At 40.8% G+C, this 16,495-nt stretch overlaps 1 protein-coding gene across 11 annotated transcripts in view; it reads left to right on the plus strand.

Annotated features, from left to right (window-relative positions):
- The window catches only part of LOC124275922 (ankyrin repeat domain-containing protein 2-like), a 74,965-nt gene extending 60,820 nt beyond the window's left edge, over positions 1-14,145 (plus strand). For 3 of the 11 annotated variants that reach the window (XM_046711612.1, XM_046711611.1, XM_046711616.1), the window contains 3 exons: positions 12,539-12,610; positions 12,992-13,063; positions 13,405-14,145. In XM_046711612.1, the coding sequence (XP_046567568.1) occupies positions 12,539-12,610; positions 12,992-13,063; positions 13,405-14,006 (746 nt within the window). In that variant the 3' untranslated portion in view covers positions 14,007-14,145. The remainder of the gene's footprint in view (positions 1-12,538; positions 12,611-12,991; positions 13,064-13,404) is intronic. The other 8 variants (XM_046711613.1, XM_046711618.1, XM_046711619.1 and 5 more) reach the window with 5 other exon arrangements.
- Positions 14,146-16,495: the final 2,350 nt, after the last annotated feature.

The raw sequence follows: 16,495 nt of genomic DNA on the forward strand, positions 1-16,495 counted from the left end.
TGGCTCGTTACTTTTACTACCGTCTCCGACATGCCTGTGGCTTTGACTCCGAGGTCCATCCATGGTACGACCCTGAACATGTCCAGGGCGTCATGGAAAATGATGCTTTCAAACTTCTGTGGAATAGGCCCATATACAGCCTCAGAAGAATTCCAGCCAACAAACCTGATCTTGTCCTTTTTGATAAAGCCAATGAATATATTTATATCATTGAATTTTCTGTCCCTTTTGACACCAATGTGATTGGCAAGATTAAGGAAAAGCATTATAAATATGCAGACCTCGCCTTTCAAATGTCTCGCTTGCATCCCAAATACACTGTTGCCAGGCTCCCCATTGTTCTCGGTGCCCTTGGTTTGGTACCTCCTGATCTCTTGGCGCAGATCAGGAGAGTGCCCGGGTTCTCCACCGGGAGTACAGCCCTTCTGACACTCTGGGTAATGCAGAAGGCTGCAGTGTTGAGGAGCCTTCATATTATCCGGAAAGTTCTTGGTGGGTTCGACTAGGCGGCGTTTCCTGGGAGAGTCCCATTCGCTGTCTGGGCTGCTTACGCGTGTAGAGGGCAAGGGCCTGAGCTGATGATGAGCCTTACCACTGTTCCAGGATCACCCGAACCCTCTCTGCTGCATATTATATTTAATCTGTAAAACATAATAATAATAATAATAATGATATAGAGCATTTGTAAAGCGCCTTACCATAAATATTTGATGTTATGTGTATAGGGACAAAACACAGAACAATGGTGGGATAACATGTCAATATTCTCATGTAGTTATCCGCCATGTCTGTTGTTGATGCCACGTGTACGAAACTACTGGTGGAGAATGTGTTTCCCCGAGCTGGCATTCTGCCAAACACTGGAGTCGGGCTATATTAGAGCCGTGTACCCGACGGCGACGCAGTCGTCTTCCCCGCTGCTCTACTCAGTTCTCTTGCGCGATGGAGGTATCAACAGTTATACTCTTCAGTCTGCTGTTGTGTGGTGTGAAAAGCCATCCATGCTGATGCCAGTTTGGCAGCCTTGGCTACACGGGTGCGTCTGGTGGAAGGAGAGATCCACGCGTGGAAGCTAAATGCTGTTAATACTGAGACTAAACTGATGAATAGGTTTGAGGTGTTGGAGTCATCACTGAAAGAACTGACTGGAAGATTCCTCCCTCCCTTGATAAAGCCTCTCGTCAAACAAGCTATAACCGACATCATGAACGAAGACTATATTGGCAACATTATTACCGGACATGTTCTCAGGGAAGTTCAAAGCGTTAAGGCAAATGTACAATACACAAAGTCACAACTCAAAACCTTGGCAGAACAGCTGAGACGTGTTGAACGGGATAGAGACACTTACAGAAAGAGTCTTCGAAAACAACGTCGCAGATTGACCGAAGACATCCGCGCATCACAGCTGAATCGGACTGTTGCTGACTTGCGTGATGCAAGGATGCTGAAGTCCGAACTAAATCAGACTAACGATGATCTTTGTGACACAAAGCGAAAAGTCATTGGTCTTACTGAGGGACTTTATTGCGCTGAATACAAGTTGTGTGACGATGATAAACAAGGTTGAATCGTGCATGGATGACCTACAGAAATCAGCTGAGGTTACCACAGACATTCAGAGTTTAACCACTCAACTGAACCAGACCAAAGAAGATCTGCTTGATACAAAGGAAGTAATCAGTGGACTCACAGAGGACTTTATTGCGCTGAATAGAAGTTGTGGTATGAGGAAAGAGAGGTAAAACCGGTGATGGAAATGAAAGCTCGCTGACAACATCGTCATTGTCGCAGATGTCACTCACAACTTCGACCACGACGTTTCCTGGAACTTTGCAGCAGGTGAGACCTTCAACAGAGATTTAACGCAATTAGCATTCTGTTTTGATATTCCACCGGAAGATATGAGAATAACATCATTATTTCGTTTCAATTAAGCCAATGTTTTACAGTCATACTGCATGCACATTTAATATTTGTCCTCTGCTTTTGAAACAATATGTTGGACGTGCATGTTCAGCGTTTTTCATTGTGGAAAACGTTCAGGTCCAAACATGACAGTGTTAAAACGTTTTCATTTCAAAGGCTGTTTGCAAACTTGTGTACAAAATATCGTGTTGCTTATTGTGAACATCATTTAGCGTTCACAGAGCATATTAACGCATTGTTAATTGGGCATGGCAACATAGGGTTCACAGAACACGTCAACGTTTTGTTTATTGGCCATGTTAACATACACTTCCCGGGACATGTCAACGTATTGTTTATTGGCCATGTTAACATAGGTTTCACAGAACACGTCAATGTATTGTTTATTGGGCATGGCAACATAGGATTTACGGTACATGTTAACGTATTGTTTATTGGCCATGTTAACATAGGTTTCACAGAACACGTCAATGTATTGTTTATTGGGCATGGCAACATAGGCTTTACGGTACATGTTAACGTATTGTTTATTGGCCACGTTATCACGGGGTTCACAGGACATTTGTGGCTTCTTGTGCCCCTTATCCACATCTTTGTTTGTGCCCCTTATCCACATCTTTGTTTGTGCCCCTTATCCACATCTTTGTTTGTGCCCCTTATCCACATCTTTGTTAGCAAATCGTAATGTATAGAACTAAATCAGCAAAACAAAACAGTTAACATCAGTGAATAACTGACACACCACCCTGGAACACGCTGGATATGAATTACGATCATAAACATGTGCCTTTGTGCTTGTTGGTTTAGTATTACAGTGTTCCAGTACAGTCCAGGACCCCGCCCCTCTTATGCAGCCTGAACTATCCCAATACTGACCCACCACCACCCAGGACTCGAATTCGTTTCGTCAGGCTGGCCCATCATTGCAATGTAATAGCCACACTTCCCGCTGTCCCCCCTCTCCCGATGTACAAATCCAGTAATGAGATTGTATATGTGGGGCAAGCGCTGCATATCTCATCTTATTATATACTCATGGACAACTCCAGTAATGAGGCTATATATGTGGGGCAAGCGCTGCATATCTCATCTTATTATATACCCATGTACAACTTCAGGAATGAGGCTATATATGTGGGGCAAGCGCTGCATATCTCATCTTATTATATACCCATGGACAACTTCAGGAATGAGGCTATATATGGGGGGCAAGCGCTGCATATCTAATCTTATTATATACCCATGTACAACTTCAGTAATGAGGCTATATATGTTGGGCAAGCGCTGCATATCTCATCTTATTATATACCCATGTACAACTTCAGGAATGAGGTTATATATGTGGGGCAAGCGCTACATATCTCATCTTATTATATACCCATGGACAACTCCAGTAATGAGGCTATATATGTGGGGCAAGCGCTACATATCTCATCTTATTATATACCCATGTACAACTCCAGTAATGAGGCTATATATGTGGGAGCAAGCGCTACATATCTCATCTTATTATATACCCATGGACAACTCCAGTAATGAGGCTATATATGTGGGGCAAGCGCTACATATCTCATCTTATTATATACCCATGGACAACTCCAGTAATGAGGCTATATATGTGGGGCAAGCGCTACATATCTCATCTTATTATATACCCATGGACAACTCCAGTAATGAGGCTATATATGTGGGGCAAGCGCTACATATCTCATCTTATTATATACCCATGTACAACTTCAGGAATGAGGCTATATATGTGGGGCAAGCGCTACATATCTCATCATATTATATACCCATGTACAACTTCAGGAATGAGGCTATATATGTGGGGCAAGCGCTACATATCTCATCATATTATATACCCATGGACAACTCCAGTAATGAGGCTATATATGTGGGGCAAGCGCTACATATCTCATCTTATTATATACCCATGGACAACTCCAGTAATGAGGCTATATATGTTGGGCAAGCGCTACATATCTCATCTTATTATATACCCATGTACAACTTCAGGAATGAGGCTATATATGTGGGGCAAGCGCTACATATCTCATCATATTATATACCCATGTACAACTTCAGGAATGAGGCTATATATGTGGGGCAAGCGCTACATATCTCATCATATTATATACCCATGTACAACTCCAGTAATGAGGCTATATATGTGGGGCAAGCGCTGCATATCTCATCTTATTATATACCCATGGACAACTCCAGTAATGAGGCTATATATGTGGGGCAAGCGCTGCATATCTCATCTTATTATATACCCATGTACAACTTCAGGAATGAGGCTATATATGTGGGGCAAGCGCTACATATCTCATCATATTATATACCCATGTACAACTTCAGGAATGAGGCTATATATGTGGGGCAAGCGCTACATATCTCATCATATTATATACCCATGTACAACTTCAGGAATGAGGCTATATATGTGGGGCAAGCGCTACATATCTCATCATATTATATACCCATGTACAACTTCAGGAATGAGGTTGTATATGTGGGGCAAGCGCTACATATCTCATCCTACATTGCATCAAGATCAGGTGGTGTGTGAAGATGATTTCATTTTCTCTGGATGTCTAACCTCCGTCTAGCTTGACCACTGATGCTGCGAGGTGAATATTATTATCACTAACATTACTTCTATTACTAATTCTCTGTCGTAACAATATTGCCTTTGTATTGTTTATTTCAACTCTGCTATTTTCACACTGAATTATTTCTGTACCTTTGCACTTGATTAGATTCGAGCTGGTTTCGTCAGGACACAGCACCACTTCCTATTTCGAATTTTGTGACCTGCTTTCAGTAAAACCTGCTTTCAGACTCACTCGTCAAGACCCGACCTGGTGTTTTCAGGCCAGAGCCTTCATTTCAGGCCTGTACAGTACAACCCCAGACCCAATAATCATTGCATGACATTTACAGGGAACTGACTAAAACCATGGTATTCTGAATAGGCGGACGTGTTATGGATACTGTATATGAACATAAATATCTCGGTATGTATTTCACACCTGGACTGAGTAGAGGAATACATGCAGTCTACACGTAAAATAAACTCAGAAAACCACACATTGTCTTTCAAGGATATGTTTAGTGTCTAAACTCAGTGTAAGTACGACAATGGTCTTGTTTGACAGAATGATCGCAGCTATTTACATCTAAGCCTCTGGAGCCTTATGATATCCACATATGCATTGAAATGGACATTTAGTTATATTTTTGTAAACAAATATTAGAAGTTTGGATACAAACAGTCAGTGAATTAGGGAAGTACCCAATATGCTTATACAGTTCGTGTCCATGTCATGGCACAGTTAACGCGAAGTGTGTTGTAATATGTTACTTTCATCTGATAAAACCGGAGGCCAAACTTCGGTTGGATAGAAATATTTTCATACTGAGTTGTTGATCAGGGTGCCGTTCCACTAACCAATCTTAGCCCTACGCCAATCGTAAACCCTAAAATCCCAATCTTAGTGTGACGTTACGATCAGCTTACCGTTCCACTAACCAATCTTACCCAAGTCAATCGTAAAGTTAAGATCAAAGTTCAATAGACCGATCCAGTCCCGGCCGATAAGCCCCGCCCACTTCGTTTTTGACGTTAGGGGGGACAACCACTGACTAATCACAATGGCGTCACCGCCGGCGAAACGTACGTGACTGCGAACGTTGTTGATGAATTCTCTTGTGGTATCCGTCGTTTGTGAATGATATTTAAAGAGGAAAGTTATACGTATTTTATTTTTAATAGATTTTAGTTGACAGATTGCAATTGGCGAGTGAAAATGAGTTACATTCCCGATGAAAAATCGTCTCGGCCAGCTGCTGCTCCTGCCCCGAAGCGTATTTTCTTTCGAACCAAATACTCTATCTGGCAATTCACGTCCGTCTAAATATAAGATATTAGCAGGGGAGGGGTAACTGAATTATGTTTGTTTGTTTTTCTCAAACATTCCCATCGTTATTTTAGAAAATCCCTGAACACAGCGCCACATGTTCAAGTTGCAGATTTTTTCGGTATCTATAAATAGATTGTCAACAGTGCGCGTGTATTCATTTATCCGTTGTTCAAATTTAGTTACATCAATAATGTGAAAACATGGGTTTCTACCTTTTAATGAACAAAGCAGAAAAATATTTCCCGTCTACTACTTCGTGCACCTTATTTGTCTGTATATATTAATGTAAACAAATCAATCACAGCATAACCTATATTTGATCTTTCGAGGGAATCTGGAAAAGGTGATTGGGCTTGTAAACATTATGTTTCCATGGATGTATCTGACGTACCAAGACGCAAATATTCAGCAGCTAATCTGCAGCAATTCTCAGTAAAATTTCCCTCTTCAAAATCTGTACACCATCCTGAAATGACACTGAATATAAGCAAATCCTTTCCAATGTTTTTTCTATGTGTACTTTGTTGTAGAAACTTAATTTACAAACTTCCATAATACTGGACTTCATGAACTGCCAGCATTTATGTACAGGTACGTTACAGCACCAGAACACAAAGAAGATCCAGGATACAGTCTGCACCTGTACACTGACCCATCTTCCAGAAATAGGAAACCTGTGATGCAAAATCTTTGAACAGAGGATACACAGTTATCCAAACAATTAACTAGGATTGAAATAGAATGTTACACAAAATACAAATATACTGCCTTTTCTTCAGAGATATTTAACTGCTAACTACTAATGTAAATAAGGCACAAAGAATATATCCTATGTTCAAAGCTTTTTGTCAATAAAATTACATATTGACATTATTGTTTCTTAAACAATAATACTCTTTGTTTTATTACATCTGAGACCATATCCCTAAGGGACATAACACTGATTTTGATCTATTTCCTTTTCTGGGATACTTAACAGTGTCAAAAAATATATTAAAGTTGTTTCAAAGTTCGAAATGTTTAGGAAAACAGACATGAAAATGTCCTGAAGCTTTCACCTCCTTCAAACCAGTGTGCAATTTAATATGAAGCTCATTTTCCAAATAACCATCAACAAACCTTGAACAATTTGTCCAAAATCAACATCTTAATAAACACTACTTTGGCTCAGTCTTCAAATATTGGTAACCTCCTTAAAATCTGATGATTTCTAAGAAGTATTACATCAAATCTGGGTTTAATATATGTTTCAATATTCATTCCACTTACATGAATAGTCAACTGAGAATTTTGTAACTTATTCTGTTTCAAGACTGAATAATGCCTGATCAGGGTGTGACAAAAACGTAGCCTTTTTTCAAATTTTCTGGATGTTGAAATAACTTTTTTACGAGTTATGATACTAGTAATCACTTTCAGAATAATTTTATTAGTAAATATATTATTTAAAAAAACAAAGATATCTTAAAACAAGAGTCAACAAGTTAGTTAGTACCAAGTGATTGTTCTGCCATGATATGTATATAGTGTTTAATTTGTTTGCCTAGTTCTGCCTTAAAATCACATGAATCTGATATGTCAGTCAATTAAGTAATTATTTATAATTGATTAGATTATTATTTATTTTATTACCTTTCCACGTTTACTAAAGGACGCAAGATTTTTAAAACATACCTTGCTATCATGTCCAGTGAATTAATTAAATTAACAGTTCTGTTTTTACTCCTAAAATGTACCAATATACCTCCCCTACATGTAAAAAATTTATGTTGTAACAAAATTCAAAACAAATAATGTTCTCATGGTTAAGAAATATACTTTTATTTCACTTCGTTTAATATTCCAGAAAGTCACTATTCTTCTCACATAGGTCTCCGATCCACACGGAGTAAGGTACAATTCAATTCAAGGTCCCATCTCTTTAAAGAAATTCTAAAATATTTAAGGCATGGTTTTATAGACACTAATTTGAATTAATTTTGATATTTGGATAGGCAACTGCTGACACTGACTACATTTCCGTTTGAATAAAACATATTACTCCTCGAATATTTTGCACTATTAACAGATACTGTCAGTAGGCATTCAAATTGTGCTTGTGAAACTATTAAACATCCAAAAATGTGTGACAAATTTAAGAATATCTAAGAGCGAAGGCAACAATATCCACCACATTGTCCTTTAATGTAACAAGTTTTGCTATTTCGGTCGACCCTAACCGAAATTAGGTCGCTGTCAGATTTGTTTACATTGTGTCACGGCTTTAAAGCGATCTGATTTCGCCTGTCTCATTTCAGCTTTATGGCGTACCAACTCAATGCCCAGTATTGACTAAAAACGTTAAGCAAAAACATTTTTGCAGTTACAAAAAATGTCCGTGTTTATAACACTCGCAAAGACTTAAACTGCTATTTGTTGTCATTCATTGGTAATGATTTTGCACGTGTGCGAAAGTGTCGAAATTCGTGCAAATTCTCACCTTCGAGCAGACGTAGGTTTCGTGAACGATATATGCCGACATTTAACTGATCGCGAGACCTATCACACTACTTGATCCGCCTCAAATCTTTTGGCTTGATCGTAATGGTTGTGTTAAAGGTACACATGAAATCGCAGCAATATGTAATAGATATAGCAAGTGTGAATGGCATAATTCGAAGCACATCGCTTTGGAGGCATCGTTTGACCCCCGGAAATAAGTCTGACAAATCCACACAGCGCGCCCGGCCTGCTGATTGGCCAAAATTGACGCATGTGTCAGTTTTGATTGACAGACTGGATCGGTCGATTCTTTGATAACCATGAAATGAATATGTTAATTCTGTGATGTAAACAAACACTGCACTGAAGCCTTACAAATGTCAGGCCAGTCTGACCACTGTCGTCATGGGAACACAGCCGAGGGTGTCGGTGTAATACATTTGTACAACAATATTACAACGTCATGGTTAAGAATAGGGACGGGTCGTGAAGTGAACAATGTTCTGAAACAAAAAGATACAAATATGTTTGATTTCACCCGACTTATTTGGTAGGGGATTCAGGCCGCGTGTTTTTCAAGACTACTGACTAGACTAGATTCTAGATACGTTATCAGATGGTGTGCTTGTGGCGAGGTAGAGGCTAGTCTGTCGTACAGACTCTGAAGCAAATATATCCAAGAAAGCCAACGCAAGTCTAGAAATTGTGGCAAGTCTAGATTTCCTCAGCTTCAGGTCTGAAAATGAAGAAAGTCTCAGGGCTCCTTTTCATTATATTTCATTTATGTTTTACTATGAACTTTTTGTCAGTAAAATATGTTCATTTCAGAGACTAGTTGTTAGTCTAGGTAGAGGCGTTCAGCCGCACTTGCCCCTGAAACCAAGGTGCTCACTACCCTAACATTTTCCTCGAGGTTTTTTCTCCACGCACTCTCCTACCCAGAGTTCCATGCGGCAAGCCAGCATAGTATCTCTGCCACAGGCCAGAAAAATGTGACGATTCCTCACATCTTGCAATGTCCCTTCATTAAAATGTACATATTTCTTTCACTCTTTTATTTTTGACGAGTCTACACATCTAACTAAACATCTTTAATAGAATGGTTTAGTTTCACTGAGAAAATATCCAAAAACATGTAACACTATTTCGATTTGCGTAGCGATCCTTTGTTTACATAGGTTGTACGGCTCCACGTGCTGTCATCGAAGCAAACAATGCAGCCAGTTTGATATCTAATTAAAATATGTACTGTCATAGACCTAACTGTTGCAGTTGTGGAAGAATATATATGTAACAATGTAAAACATTATGAAGAGAGAGCGCCGAAAAGCTTTCGTGGGTCCAGTCTCTTCTTATTATGAATATGCGCGTTTGATTACAAACAAGAGAAATGTCCGGTCACGTGATATGCAAATTTGCCTGTGGCAGTGATGTTATGTTAAGTCATCGCTGTGCCGGAGTGTGCACGTTTACACTTGGTTCGAAAACTACTTCCTCGCATTTCTCTATCTCTCGCAAGAAAGAGTCTCGATCTAAGCTTGGATCGGATCGTAAGATCGGGACCGGCTACAAACAGCCTAAGATCGGTTAGTGGAACGGGTGTAACTTTTTTTTTTAGCTAAGAGGATTGTAAAATTGGTGTAACTTGCTAAGATTGATCTCAGATAAGATCGGTAAGTGGAACGGCACCCAGTACAAGCAGTCAAGCGCCAAACGTTGCCATGCTCCTAACCTGAAACGTCACAATGACGTCATAGCTGGCAGCTTTGCGGTCGTGGCGTCGCCAGACCAAGGCATTTTATAACTAGCAGTGAGATGTGTGGCTCGTGTTAGGACGTACGTTATTGGTGGGTAAGTTCTCAGTTTCTACTTTTAAACTGATTTAAGAAAATTAGACGAAATAGTGTAAATCGATATGAAGGTTACAGGAGTTTTTAAGTTTCATCCTTTGAACTGATAACATTTACAACAGTCACGGAAGATTTTATGAGATTATTTTAAATCTCTCCAGTCAAGTAACGGATGTGTTTCATGTGCATATTCGGACACTTGACGTCATTTCCATAGACTTACATGATATTTCAGTGTAGCATAAATAATTTTCATGAGGTGAGTTTAGAATAGATTTTTCTCAAATTTGACAGAAAAATTTGAAATCATCTCTGCTCTGCGCTCATAATTTCAGTTCAATTCTCCTGACCACTATGTAACTAATGACATCACATTTATCAACTTACTTATACTTCCACAATGCACAATCCCATAGGCCGCCATGTTAAAGGAAATCACGGCACTGTGCACGTGTTGATTAAATTGTTGTCATTCGATAAATAAGCAATGGAAAATTAAACAAAGATTATGTAATTGTAGGTACGATGATTCCTCACAAATGTGCAAAATTTGACTTGGATCATACGCAAATTAAATTCATGAAAATTCTTTATGCTACATTAAATTAACATGTTTACAAGTCTATGGAAGTTACGTCAAGTGTCCGGAATATCTTTAATGGAGTCTATATCTTGTGTTCTGTGGCAATGAATAACTGCATTGCATTGAAATACAGTCATTGGACATAAGTATTTGTCATTGTGCATAATTTCTATAGACTTAATTGTTAACTTGGTGCTGCTAGAAACATCATCTTGAATTTATTTGTCGTTTGATCTTGTTCATATTTTACACGTGTCATGAATCATCTCAGCTGCAAAGACATATTTTCCGTTCTATTTTCCATTCAGTATTTCAAGAATGACTGCACTTTGATTGATGCGTGTCACATGGTTAAGACAATTTTTAACATGGCAGTCTATGGGGAAAGAATACACAAGGTTGTATATAGATCTATATGTTGCTCATGTAACTACAATGCAGTAAATACTTGAAGGAACATTACATGGAAATTATGTATCTGTGACCAAGATGATTTCCTAACAACCTGCAAAATTTGACAACCAAATAACGAAAACCGAATTCATGAAAATTATTACAGCTACACTAAATAACATGCAAGTCTATGAGAATTTTGCCGACTGACGAATACTTATGTCCCATGAGTATACATCCCCCCTTTATAGCACACGACCGACAGTATCAGCTGAATGTTTACATTGAAGGCCTGTAGCTAGCTCTTTTAACACTGAAACCTTTATGTGGAACATATGTATTTCTGCAACACTTTTAAAAAATGCAGTAGAATGTAGATTATGGAAAGGCAACTATGCTTTTTTCTCGTTATTTCTAACATTGAAACAGACGGAGAATGTTAATCACTCGTACAGCCGACATTTCGATCTTTACCACCTCACACTGCCACGTGTTTGTACACTTGTTGTATATCAAAGCACGCTGCTTCCAACAACAGGAACGGTTGTGTCAGCTACAGTTTCCGCCTCAGTTAACAGTTGTGTGAGGAGTTTTCCTGACACAAATTACAACTGTGTTGCACAAACACCGAGGAAAGTTGCCATGCTGCCCTACACATTGCGTGATAAACACTGAAGTTTTAATCTGCTTCACATTAGAATTTACGGAATATTGCCTAAAATACCATGTACACTTAACAGGAAGGGTGGGGTGGGGTGGGGACATAATGGAAAGGCATTTTGAATTCCAGTCACGATAAATGAAGTCAGACTAAGCAGGTGGTGATTCCATAAAGAGGAATTATGAGTAGGTATAAGTGCAGATGTTTTTGTTTCTTTATCTACTTTTACTTTCAGTGTAATAATGTAAATAATGATGTATGTTTATATATGAAGTCCCCGTAGAATATACTCGCCCCTAACCTAGCCCCAACCCTGGGGGCGAACAGATTCTTTAGTTTCACCGTTAATGTTTATATTTCAAAACAAAAAAAAACAATCTATTCAGTTACAGCATTTCAACAAAGAGGAGCATTTCAGCTGTTAACATACAGTCAGTGCACAGCTTATTACATTGTCAGATTCAAACTGTAAAAATAAATTTAGGAAGTGTTCTCTTTTTTCCTGCAGAGACACGCGGTCTTTTATGAACAGGTATCTCGATCAAATCAAACCACATATTAATATTTAATACCTCTGCTATAACATATGTATTTTGAATTTATTCATACATACTATTGAAAGGCAAAACATTTGTGGGAAGAGAAAACTGAGACCAGTAGTTATAATGCTTATGTGCTATGTATAGTTTTCTGACTAAAATATTCCCTGTTTCAGCCTCCACTGACCCGAGCCCGAGCAACACGGCTTCACTAGCGCCAGTGACGACACAAGACTCTGATCTACACGGTAGGTTAGAAAACCCAGCAGGCAGGAAGCTCAGTCCTTAATTTTTCTTCCATTTAACACGCTGATGTATATACCTGTGGAGATTCTGACTTGAGGGATGAGTCTCACCTATTATATCGATCGACGTTCATGTTGTCAATCACAGGATTTCAAACTGTAAAAACTAAATTTAGGAAGGGTTGCTTTTTTCCTGCATAGACACGCGGTCTCGATGAAGAGTTATCTAAATCAAATTGAACCATATATATTTAATACATCTTCCGTAAAAGATGTATTTGGAATTAAATCATACATAATATTGAATGGCACAACTTATGTGGAAAGGCGAAAACTGAAGCTAGTAGTTATATAGTTTTGTGAACAACATATTCCCTGTTTCAGCCACGACTGACCCGAGCCCGAACACCACGGTTCCACCAACGCCAGTGACCACACACGACTCTGATCCACACGGTAGGTGGGAAAACCCAGCAGGCAGCCTTACATCTTATTGCCCTAATAAATACCAAACAACATTTGTACTGACATTATCAACTTGTAAAGCTCAACAAACATCATCACTCTCCAGCCGTGCACAAAATATTGCTACAACTTCTGGCTCTAACAGAAAGTTCTGTGTTAAACACACCATCGTTTATCCCAGAAACCACATGTTGACATTCCCGCCATGTTGTATTGTTGTCAGCCATGATGGAATTGTTTAAACGATGCAGCAATGTCCGAGTCACGTATCAACATGGTGAAGACATTGTAGATGTGTGACACAGATGTCTGATGTTTACGTTGTGTTGCAGCGACTCCATCACCAGCAGCAGGCCGCCGCCTCTTCTCCGCCAGCAAGGACGGTGACCTGGAGACAGTGAAGCGGATCCTGGCAGCGGGTCACGTGGACATCAACACGAGAGGAGGATACATCACGACACCGGTGATGGCGGCAGCATGGAACAGACACAGCGATGTGGTGGAGTTCCTGGTGGGTAGAGGGGCTGATGTGTCGCTGGTGGACAGGAACGGTGACAACGTCCTTCACTGGGCCTGTTATGGTGGAGACCTGGAGACGGTTAAGCTGATCGTGTCCAGGAACCTGCTGGACATCAACAGTAGAGGATACAACAGCTGGACACCGGTGATGGAGGCAGCACGGTATGGACACAGCGATGTGGTGGAGTTCCTGGTGGGTAGAGGGGCTGATGTGTCGCTGGTGGACGGGGACGGTGACAACATCCTTCACTTCGCCTGTATGGGTGGAGACCTGGAGAAGGTGAAGCTGATCGTGTCCAGGAACCTGGCGGACGTCAACGCCAGGAACAACGACGGGGAGACAGCGGTTGACTGGGCGAGATACAAGGGACATCCGCGAGTGGCGGAGTTCCTGGTGTCACGTGGTGGACACTGAAGTCGGTGTCGGTGTGGACGGTGACGGTGCACATGTCGTTACTGACACTGACGCGGTGTGTGCCGTCCACGTTGTCGTGTGTCACGATTCACGTGATTTCCTTTTACTTTGTGAATATAAATAAAACTTGTTGAAAGTATTTTCAGACATTTTGTCATTTGTTGTGTTTGGAACCTCGCGTGATCAGGTAAGAAAATTGTGAAGTGAGTGTAAATATGAACGGTGAGTGATTGTACGTAAACGTCGCCCGTCTTAACATTATTCTGTGTTAATTTTGTTCTGAGAATATCGCGAATTGTGAAACCGACAACAACAAACTGTTTGTTTACATGTCGCTGCACTCTGTGACCTCAGACTGAGCAGAGGTTCACCCCAGCTGACATGGCGCCATTTGTACAGTGACAGTGACGCCACACTGCTGGTGACGTCACAGGTATACACTGAGGTGCCCGGCCGTCTTCTCAGCCAGATAGGACAGAGAGCGGCGCAATGCTGGCTTCATGCCATGCACCACAAGCAGTGTTAGTCAAGTACCATGTGGTCGGTGTCGTTTAACAAAGGAAGAATGGACATATGTATCTGATTACTGCTGAGATTTAACCCTTTTGGTGCCACAGGGAAATGTACCCCTTCAACAGTGACTAAACACACGGTATACAAAATTAAACTGAAAACAATCATCACCCAAATCATCTCAGCTATATAAATCCCTGGATGCCAGAAAGACAAATATCTGCCCCAGTTCTCTGTTTCTTGATCTAACACACTGTTTTTAGGTAAACCACAATTGCTGAAATGACCAGTAAGAATTATGTACATCGGAAATCTGGCCATTTTTGACACATGACGATTTCGCCATTCGCGGCATCGTTTACTGTATGCTGTAAATGTAAATATCGGGTATTTACCCGTTGAACTGAATTTGAAAAATAACCAATTAGGGATCAGTGGGATGTTTTTTTGTCAGGTCACCAATAGAACCTTGGGATAACCTTTAAATCGTCTGGGTGGCAGGCAAACACGAACGCTGAAGTGAGTTTTCCGTTATAATTGATAGTGAGAGGGTGAGTAAGTGACTTAGCTTTGTTTTATGCCGCTTTTAGCAATATTCCAGCAATATCACGACGGGGAACACCAGAAATGGGCTTCACACATTGTAGCCATGTGGGGAATCAAACCCGGGTCTTCGGTGTGACGAGCGAACGCTTCAACCACTGGGCTACCCCACCGCGCCTATTTGACCGTGTTTACAAAATCCCGTTTCACGTAAGGTCTTCATGAAACGCCAATTACCTCGCACATGTTTAACACTCAGCTGCAGCACACATATCCCTGAGTTCTTCACATATTTAAAAAAACAAATGTTACCTGTTCAAATAGTGTTGATATTAAACCCCTGAATACCGTTCAAATAGTGTTGATGATATTAACCCCCTGGATACCGCTCAAATAGTGTTGATGATATTAACCCACTGGATGCCGTTCAAATAAACTGAGGGGCAAAAAGAAACGTCCCCAAAGTAAAATTGTAAAAAACAGTTCTTCTGTTTTCGTTATGACGGAAATTTAGTTAGGACCACATCTCCCGAACGCATCCCCACGTCTCACAGAAAGGAAATCCACGTGGAGTTTTTTGTAAGCATGAAAATTGCTTTTATTCACGTTTTTAGCATGCTTCTGTGGAAACATACCCGTATGAAAGTACAGTATAAAAATTATGCTCGACTGTTCGAATTCATCACTTCAATACGTTGGACACAAAGAACATGCCTCGACTCACGGCAGAACAGAGAGAACGAGCTATTGGGATGTTGCAGCTGGGTGCTTCTCACAGTCACGTTGCAAGAATCATGGGTTGCAGCAAGAAAACCATCACCAGACTGATGACACGCTTCAGAACAACAGGTCGGACTGCAGACAGGCCTAGGACAGGGAGACCACCCGTAACCACCCCCTCAGGAAGACCGCCATTTACGGGTGCTTCACTTGCGCAACAGATTCCTGACTGTGACGTCATCAGCAACAACCAGCCTTACCCATCCAGTCAGTAGAAGGACCATATCCAGACGACTCCGCCGATTCGGTATCAGAGCCTACAGACCATTCCGGGGCGTGACGTTAACGCGTGAACATCGACGTCGTCGATTGGCTTGGGCACGTAGAGTTCGGCAGTGGCAGCCGCGGAACTGGCGCCGGGTACTCTTCAGTGACGAGAGCCGCTTCCAGTTGAACAAAGCTGATGGTCGGGTACGAGTCTACAGACGCACAACACGTTGTTGCGTTCAGGAAGTTGAGACGTTTGGCGGCGGTAGTGTGATGGGGGGGGGGGGAATTTGTGGCGAGAGGAAGACTGACTTGTTGGTGATAGAGGGAAACCTGAATGCCCGTCGATACATTGATGTTGTTTTACCACCTGTCGTGTTACCCTTCCTCCAGCAAAATCGAGGCGTGTTGTTTCAGCAGGATAACGCTACTCCCCACACTGCTGT

This window comes from Haliotis rubra, unplaced genomic scaffold (assembly GCF_003918875.1).
Source record: "Haliotis rubra isolate DU_JTF1 unplaced genomic scaffold, ASM391887v1 Scf204, whole genome shotgun sequence".
In the NCBI taxonomy this organism is placed as follows: domain Eukaryota; kingdom Metazoa; phylum Mollusca; class Gastropoda; order Lepetellida; family Haliotidae; genus Haliotis; species Haliotis rubra.